This window comes from Pectinophora gossypiella, chromosome 19 (assembly GCF_024362695.1).
Source record: "Pectinophora gossypiella chromosome 19, ilPecGoss1.1, whole genome shotgun sequence".
In the NCBI taxonomy this organism is placed as follows: Eukaryota; Metazoa; Arthropoda; class Insecta; order Lepidoptera; family Gelechiidae; genus Pectinophora; species Pectinophora gossypiella.
In genome coordinates this window covers 5757078-5766172 of record NC_065422.1, presented here as the reverse complement: position 1 = coordinate 5766172, position 9095 = coordinate 5757078, and the positions used below count along the sequence as shown (strand labels likewise).

Genomic DNA, 9095 nt, shown 5'->3' with positions numbered 1-9095 from the left:
TATTCGATTTTACTATCAACTGATATTAACGTTGCATTTGTGTAATTATGTTAAGAATTATTATTATTCTTGGCGTGTGCATTCTTATAAGTACATATATTTTTATGTTATGATTCAATGTTAGAAACATGTTATGTGTGTGGTGTGTTGTGTTTGTTGAACCATAACATGTTATACTTACCGAAGAAATGAAAGTTTTGATGCGGTATTTTTTAACTAGGTATATATTGAAACACTTATATTCCCGATGCCGACTCCGCCGGCGTGGTCGACGTTTTTCCACATTCAGTGCTTATTGTTATCGTTCCGCTAGAGTCGATTAATGCTTTCAAATATAATTCCAGAACATATATTATAATCTCAGACGACGCCCTGAGCCGATATTCACGCCTAAATCTGGCCTGATTTTCTCAGTCTTAAATTGTGTACCAAGTGAGAACCCTCATTGCTCCTTATTTGTCCGGCTCTGTAGTTAGTGCCATCTGCGGCAAATCTACAATAAGTCACGTCAAAAAATATATTTAGTTAACTTATAACAGACTTGTAGAAAAAACCTAGTGTGATAGTATTTCAGAACCTAATTCATTTACATTTCTTATCTTTAACTAAGAGTCACTCTCTTATCGGTGTAGCATTCTCCATTCTACGTTTTAGGGAAAAATAGGGCACAGGTTTCCCTCTTGCCTTTTGCCCTAACTTACCGTACTTGCTTTGCCGTACTTTCTTATACCTACCAATATTGTAGGTATAGTTCTCGCTATCCACTCAAACATCCTTGACGTAAAGTGAATATCTTTATCTTTCGAAAACCTATATAAAGTAATTATGGTAGTGAATGTGTTGTCTTCCAATTATTGTTACTGCAAAATTACGCAAATGTTGGTTCTTAACACAGAAACAAAGACATGGTGGAACAAACAGGTTTTATTAATTATAAAAACAACATCACTAAATGCAAATTACACAGAAACAGCACTACAAACTTGAGACACACAAAATAAAACAAATATATTTAGTTAAAGTCTTCTTAAAGTACTTGAAACAATCCAAATTTTATGTACTTAAGTCAAATGTTCGAGAACACGTCATTGTATTGTGCTGTTGCAAATTCAAACCCAAAATAGTCTTCTTTAATCAAATCCGAAGAGCGTTCTCCTATCATCATAGTTGGCGCGTTGGTATTTCCACTTGTAATTTTAGGCATTACAGATGCATCTATAACTCTCAAGTTGGATATCCCGTGGACCCTTAACCTTTCATCCACAACACCCTGAGGCCCCATAGCACATGTTCCGACAGGATGTAACAAAGAGGTTGCTGCATTCTTTACGTAACAGCGCCAGTACCGATCCGTCCCCCACTTAAGTCCTTTACAACCAGCCACGTCTAGTTGAGCTATAAAACCACCTACTTTTTTAAAATATGAAGTTCGAGCAATGTTAGTCATAAACTTTACACCCTCGGCAAATGTTATAACGTCATCTTCATCCCTAAAATATCCAGGTTCTATAATTAGGTCATCTAGAGGATTTGTACTTTGCAGCTTGACTTGACCTCTCGACTTAGGATGGAGCAACACTACCTGTGTCATATCTATTTCTCGGTAAAGATTTGGATTGGCAGCAGAAAGGCAGTATTGCGCATCGAAGTTGGTTACAGTCTTACATCCATATACAAGTATCGGTGCAGCGGTAGCGCCCATGTGTGTGTTAAATATTTGGAATTGAGGTTTTATATTATCACTATTGACTTCAGAAGTGTTAAGACTGAAGAATCCAGCTTGTATTGGAACAGGATAGGAATCTAACTCTGCGATTGTAATTACATTTTGAAGTGCAGTTTCTAGCCCCGGCTGACCAGCAAAAGTTAAGCCTGAAATTGCATGGTCATGAAGATTTTTACCTACTGGTAAATCAGACAATACTTCTATACCTAGACTTTGAAGTTCCTCTTTTGGTCCAATACCCGATAACATTAGAAGTTTAGGACTATCAATGGACCCAGCTGAAACTATGACTTCATTGTTGGCATATACATTAATTTTATTTCCTGATTTAAGGAGCACCCTAACACCGTAAGCATCATTAGTATTAGGATCGATCAATATCTTGATAGCTCTGGCAAACTTTGCAACGCGCAAATTAAGTCTATCATTTTTTCCTCTTAAGTATGCTTCTGCTGTGCTAGATCTCCTACCATTGGCAAAAGTGAAATGCGGTCGAGATGCACCAAAAATGTCGGGTCCGTTATTTTCTAAAACTCTCTTGAAACCGATCTGTTCTAGAGCGTCTAGAAAGATCTCATTCTTTTCCTGGAAGTAAGCGTTAGGTTCCGGCCGAGAAATTAAAACTGGTCCGTTGGCAGAATGAAGGTGAGCGTTGCGTGGATCATTGAGGACTGACGGATCGGTCATTCCTTCAAGCTTCTTGAAGTAATGTAGAGCAGTGTGCCAATCCCAACCTGGTGCTATTTGGTTCCATTCGTTGTAGTCTGCAGGCACGCCTCTTGAATATATTTCGTAATTGCTGGACGATGACCCTCCGAGCATTTTTCCTCGCGCCATAAACAGTACTCCGTTGGGATGCGCCTGACCCGTTCCCTTGTCGAGTTGCGCGCGGTAGTCCCAGTCGTATGGCGTATGCGCAAGAGTTGCGAACATACTGGGTATCTGGAATCAAAATTTGATTATGTCATTACCAATCTATTTCTAGTTCAAGTGTTGTAATGGCACGTGACTACCTGTATTAAATTAGGTTACCTAGTGGTTAGGTTAGAAACTTAGGTCTTGAAGTGAAAGGTATTTTTAATATTTCACAATGACCTGAATCTTAGTACAAGTGGTTTTCAGTGTTTATAAAGGCCAAAAGTTTTAAGTAGATTGGCAGCTGCGAAACAAAAAATCCTTTTAAGCGTGGGTGTTAGTATAATATTTTTGTTTGATGGTGCCCTGTAGTGGGACGTTTACGACAGGCATTTATGTTAAAACAGTCCAATTCTAGAAAGTTCTATGCAGATCGAACAATATTTTTATACCTAATTACAAATTTCATCACTAAACCGCGGTGTGTTCCGCAGTTTTTAATAACAGTAGGCATAATACATTCAAATGTCTCGTCACCTTGAAAGAGGTTAATCACATTATTCGAAATGTATATTTTTAATATTCTATTTTTCGTGTGTGTGCGGCAGAGGTCAACTGATAAGTTTTCTTAATTTGGATTGAGGCACTTTATAGTCACGTGGATTTTCTTTCTTTATTTCTTCCTTTCTTTCTTGCTATATTTTTGTATTACTTATTTTCTTTTATAGCATTTATTACAACCGAAACAAACTACAAACGCTACACGTTTAGGAGCGATACAAGCTTAGTTGTACATCCAAGGTGGTTCAAAATATTTCTAACTGTCTCATCTTCAATGAGGTGGTTAACTGCAGTGTCATAAATTAATGTAAAAATAATCACAGTTTAGAAAATAATCAACATAAAATATCTTAAACGAATTGCACCATTAAGTCATTACTTTTCACTAACACAGTTGGCTCGACCATTATCAACGGCGATACGGCTCACCACCTATCACGCTGGTTTAACAGAAAGCTCGGTGATGTAAGGGTACTTAGTTCACCTACCGATGGATGTATCTCTGATTACCCTAATTAGAATATAGCCGTGAGCTTATGCTATGTAAAATACGTCTTCTCTTCTATCGTGTGGGTTGTGAAGTGATTTACCAACCTCATCAACCCTGGTGTCAGGTTTATTATTAAGCCGCCAAAGGCCCCTGACATGGTTCATGTAACGACTACTTATTTACATCAGTAAGTAATAACCGGGACCAACGGCTTAAAGTGCCTTCTGAAACACGGATTATCTTACTTTTTGGACAATCAGGTGATCAGCCTGTAACGTCCTAGCCTGTAAAACTAGGGATCACAAAGCGATTTTTGTGATATGTCCGCACCGGGATTCGAACCTAGGACCTTCGGATCGTGAGCCCAACGCTCAACCACTGGACCACGGAGGCCGGTATGTAAAATACGTTGAAATAAACACTACATTAACAGATTATTATATCACTAATATCATGTGACTTAAAAAAACAAACTGATGACGCTATATAAGTGGCGTGATTACTCACGCCAGCAACTAGTGTGAAAGATAAGTTAATTTCAAAATATAAAGTGGATAAGTTAGAAAAGATAAGTTAATTTCAAAATATTTTCGCTATCGTCATAACAATTGCCATGTTTAAACCGACAACGGGGTAGTGTTCTTTCTAACATGATCATCTCAATAGCGTTATCCTGTCCTTCATATCCTTCAGAACCCCGATACCGACCCCGCCGGCGAGGTCGACGATTTCCCTCATTCAGCCGTAGGTCTGTTGTCTTAAACGTTGTACCGGGTGAGAGCCTTCAGCGCTCCCCATTTGTCCGGCCAAGTAGTTAATGCCATCTGCGGCAAATCTACAATAAGTCATCTCAAAGAAAAAAAAAACGTTATCCTGTTTTAAACAGGGTTTGCTTGCCTAACTTCAAATTTTGACAAGTCTGAGTTTATGAAGAAGCGATCTTGTAAGATCAATGGCTGACCTCTCCTGACACCAGGGTCATATCATGGTTACTATTGAGCCGCCAAAGACAAGCGATCTGACATTCTAACTCAAAAAGCTTCTAACGCGAAATAAGAACTACTATTTTTGCAAAATAAACTACATGTGTTAAAAGCGGCTTTATTAATAACATAACATCTGTAAAACCGTATTTAATGCAAATAAAAAAATTGAATTTGAAACAAAACTAGCCTAAAACAAGTTAGTTCACATATCTCTGGAAACACATTTTTCGTGCGTATGCGTATGGGTTTCCTCACGATAATTTTATTCACCGTTATCAATTATTTACGAACAACCCGCACTGGAGCAGCATGGTGGAGTATGTTCCAGTGAGGTGTGTGCTCACCAGTGGGACGTTTATATGCTGTTTATACTCACCACACTGGCTGGCGGTGGGTCTCCGCCAGCCTCGATGAGAAGCACCTTCCAGTGAGTCACCTCGCTGAGCCTCGCAGCCACTATTGCCCCTGCTGATCCCGCCCCTACGACTATGAAGTCGAACCTCTCGCCATCTGAAACAGCAAAAGGGTTTGAGTTTAAACACCTTAGTAAATGCTTCTTAACTCTTTCAGGTACCTAGGTAAATATGTACCGAAATTGTCCGAAAGTAATTCAATTCAATTTAATTCTCAATTATTTATTGCATTCCATTAATGGGGTGTTACATAGGCATAGGAACTATAGCAAGAAAGATGATCCGTACTTCGGAAGGCACGTTAAGCCGTAGGTCCTGCTTATTACTTGATGATGTAAGTATGTTGTCGTTATATGAGTCACATCAGGGGCCTTTGGCGGCTCGATAATTGTGGAATGGGGCATGAAGGAAACGATTATATTTCTTTAATCCTTGTTTATTTAAAACATTTTATAATTTTGTACATTTTCCCTTTTAAAAACAACCGACCGCCATTTTCCTGTCATTCCGCAATTCTCTCTTCTCTCTCGCTCACTCCTCGCTCTCTCTTTCACACGCCTTTACGTTACGTTTCATTCGGCCTACCGTTCCTACAAACCCTGACACCAGGGTTGATGAGGTTGGTAATCCATCTCTTAAGCCACATGATATATGAAGAAGAAGAAGACCATAAGTGTAAAATAGAGGACTATAGGTAATTGTGAAAATATTGTTTGATCATTACAAGTTTTTAATAAAATTGAGTACCTAGGTTAGATATTTGTATTCATGTTATATTGAACAATCTTCAACTGAATATTAATAGCTAATTTTTGTTTTAGGAAACATACTAATTATCTTCCGTAGGGTTACAACACCAAATTTGGCTGCACAGATGACCGTTTGTACCATGTCACATTAACTTTTTTGACAAATTGAACTGTGAGTCTCACTAAATGTCAAATACGTTGGTGCGATAGGGTTCCAAGTGTACACCTTTGTATCATACATAACATGTCATGCCCGGCATAACAATATTGTCAATCACAATTAAACAAGCACCTTTTCAGACTCATAAATTTAATAATACTTCTTCTTTTTTTTTCTTCATGCCCATAATTCCTAGTGGCATGAGCTGGCGACTGTCGACCATTATATTATAAGTCATTGGAACACAACATTATTATATCCAGCATTAATACTTGGTTTCTTTTTTTATATAGGTACGTGATTTTTATACGTGAACTACTTGGTCGGACAAAAATATTTGGTATTTTTAAGAATACACTGTAATGCAGTGACTTTATCGACTATTGATTAATTTTCATAGGAATAGGGTAGTTTCTAACTAGTCAAATCAGTTACTTTTTACTTAACGTCAGAACACGAAATTACTATAGAATTTGTATGAAAAAGCAACCTGTGACGTCATAGAAAAATGTGACAAAATGTCGCACTTATTAGTAAAATTCATAAATAAGTTAAATAGAAAAAAGAAAACGTTTTTTGTCACCGTTAGATCTGTCTTTATTTAGTAATCAGAATTTCATAATTTATCTTTGAGCTAGCAAACTACCCAATTCTTACCACAACCAACATCTACGGGACAGGAAAGTCGGGGAACTAAAACTTGTTATTCTTTTGTTTCTTTTGCCGCGTAATATTCGCTTCCGTTCCCGCCTTTTCTGTTTACTTACTTTTTTAATTAATTATTAAATGTATAACACTTACAATTATAAATAATATATTTAAATTATATTTAATAATTATTTTAAATCATTAAAATACTTTTAAATAATAGGGCCATTCGTTTGGAAGATAAAAGTGCAGGTACTTAAATTAATAGTCCATATAAATTCCATCGTTTCGCAACTTTTAACTTTAACCTAGTTAATATTCATGTTAGATATTGAGATATCTACTTGCAAATAATGAAATTTCTTTTAAAATATGCGTGATCATGACACTATGGAAATTATAACATTGTAGGAAAAATCTTACATATCTCGTTTCTAGGAAAAACCGACTAAAATATATAGGTATCTACCATATACGATGTAATATAGGCTACTTGACAATGTGAGTGAGGCCCTTTTATCCCAGGACGTCCACCACCATCATATGATCATTCTAATGAACATCCTCCAATGCCTTTTGTAATTGTTTTGTGAAAAATAAGTGATGTTATTGTCTTGTCTTTGTGCGTGGCGTCCTTTTGTAATAAACAATTTCTATTGTATTATACAATCTAACTTTTTACTAAACGTCAGAACGAATGTTTCCTTTGGAGTTTGTATGGAAATACAGTCCTGTGACGTCATCAATAAAAGTGGTCAAACGTCGTACTCATTGTTACTTTATTTTTAAATAAAATTCGAATATAAGTCGAAAAGCAAAATGTGATTGGTTTTTATCGTCGAAGGGTTGTATTTATAAACTAATCTCAGCTGAGACTGCCCTTAAGATCATGCTCAAGTATCTGTTTTAATATGGGAACTGTCACATTAACATGATCTTGAGGGCAGTCTCGAAGGTGAGATGAGTTTATTAATACCACTCTTAGACTGGCTTCTATTTCTAGATTAGCATTTCAGTCAAATACCTAATTGTCCATCAGATGTTAGTAGTTACATACCTACACCCTTAGCATCTACCTATGTTCGTAAGTGTATAGATAGATTATACACCACCACAATCTTCTAAACATCACTATTCGGAAGAATTTTCAAGTATTTTCTTGTTTCATACCTTTTAAAGTGTATTTTTCAAATAATCGGGTTTTAGTTTTTATTTACTTTCTTAGTTTAACAAGGAGATTTCGATTTTAAAAGGACGTTAATGGCTTCAAATGTCTCTTACCCTGAATTTTATAATTAGCGGGCCATCCAGTAAGCTGTATGGACTGTGACAAAGCCAATAGTTGGATCAACCCTCGGACCCACGGTGTCGATTTGGACTTCTCCATTGTATTCAACAATCCATTCACAGCATTATTCATTGTAGACATCTTCAATTCAACACTTTATCTCAACTTTTTAAGACAACACTGATATAAAAAGGTTTTTAAACTGCACACTCTTAAAACAATTTAAAAAAAGGTGTTTTATTAGTAGCGTTTTAATAAAACCAACGCGTGTTCAAAAAAATTAAAAAATACTAGCGGCGTTTAAAAAACTCCTGCGCACTGTATCGTTGTATCGTGTATCGCAACTTATTCTGTAGCCTTATGCTCAAGTCTTATTAGACTACATTTAAATTAACTGAGGACTCGGTGTAGGCCGCCCACAAAAGTGTAGTTTCTGAGACACTTGTATAAATATAATATATATTTTTTTTATTATTATACTTATAAGTAATTCGACGGATAATGTGTGTGTGTGTCCTTTCGACTTAAGCATCAGAATACTATTTTTATCACATAGTTTTCTTGGAGAAATAAAGATCATAATTACTCGCAGTAAACGCCACATTAGAAATTCAGTAGTCAGTTTTCGAGATAGGCCTGCTTACGCTTAACCATAGATTGAGCGCGAAAACAGTCTTAGTCGATGAAAACAGGTTTAACGATATTTAAAGAATTGTGGACATGTACTTTAGTTACAATAATGTACATTACGAATATTGTTCATCGAGCACAAAGGACAGCCTATATACGTCCCACTGCTGGACATAGGCCTCCCCTCAATCACCCGGAGGGGGTATACCACGCTGCTACAATGCGGGTTGGTGGAGGTGTTTTTACGGCTAATAACCGGGACCAACGGCTTAACGTGCCCTCCGAAGCACGGAATCATCTTACTAATCCTCCTCACAACCCACACGATAGAAGAAGAAGAAGAATAAAAACATGCATACCTATAAACATTAGTTCATGCCCGTTATATCTAATGGCGTGAGCAGTACCAATAGAAATCAAAAGACTTTTGATACGAAGTCAGAAGGAAATCAGATAATCGCCCGTATCATATTCCAACTTGTTAAAAATGACTTACAAACGGTCTAATAAAAATCCAACGTTATTCAAAAGCGTGGATGCATTAGTTTCGCAGCGACCAAGGATGAATCGTCAGTATCGTTAAGTAAAC

General features: G+C 36.8%; 1 protein-coding gene across 1 annotated transcript; it reads right to left on the bottom strand.

Annotated features, from left to right (window-relative positions):
• Positions 1 to 1026: 1026 nt before the first annotated feature.
• Positions 1027 to 8270, bottom strand: LOC126375475 (ecdysone oxidase-like). The gene is made up of 3 exons (XM_050022426.1): positions 7870 to 8270; positions 4995 to 5128; positions 1027 to 2668 (listed from the first exon to the last, which is right to left on the bottom strand). The coding sequence occupies exons 1-3, from the start codon at positions 8015 to 8017 to the stop codon at positions 1067 to 1069; spliced, it is 1884 nt and encodes a 627-aa protein (XP_049878383.1). The 5' UTR covers positions 8018 to 8270; the 3' UTR covers positions 1027 to 1066.
• Positions 8271 to 9095: the final 825 nt, after the last annotated feature.

Bases quoted from the DNA above. Each gene is read 5' to 3' on its own strand.
- LOC126375475 (XM_050022426.1), bottom strand. From the start codon at position 8,017: ATGTCTACAATGAATAATGCTGTGAATGGATTGTTGAATACAATGGAG. The intron at 5,129-7,869 runs GTAAGAGACATT...TTGCTGTTTCAG, and splicing joins CGCTAATTATAAAATTCAGG to ATGGCGAGAGGTTCGACTTC. The intron at 2,669-4,994 runs GTGAGTATAAAC...TTTTGATTCCAG, and splicing joins ACCCACCGCCAGCCAGTGTG to ATACCCAGTATGTTCGCAAC.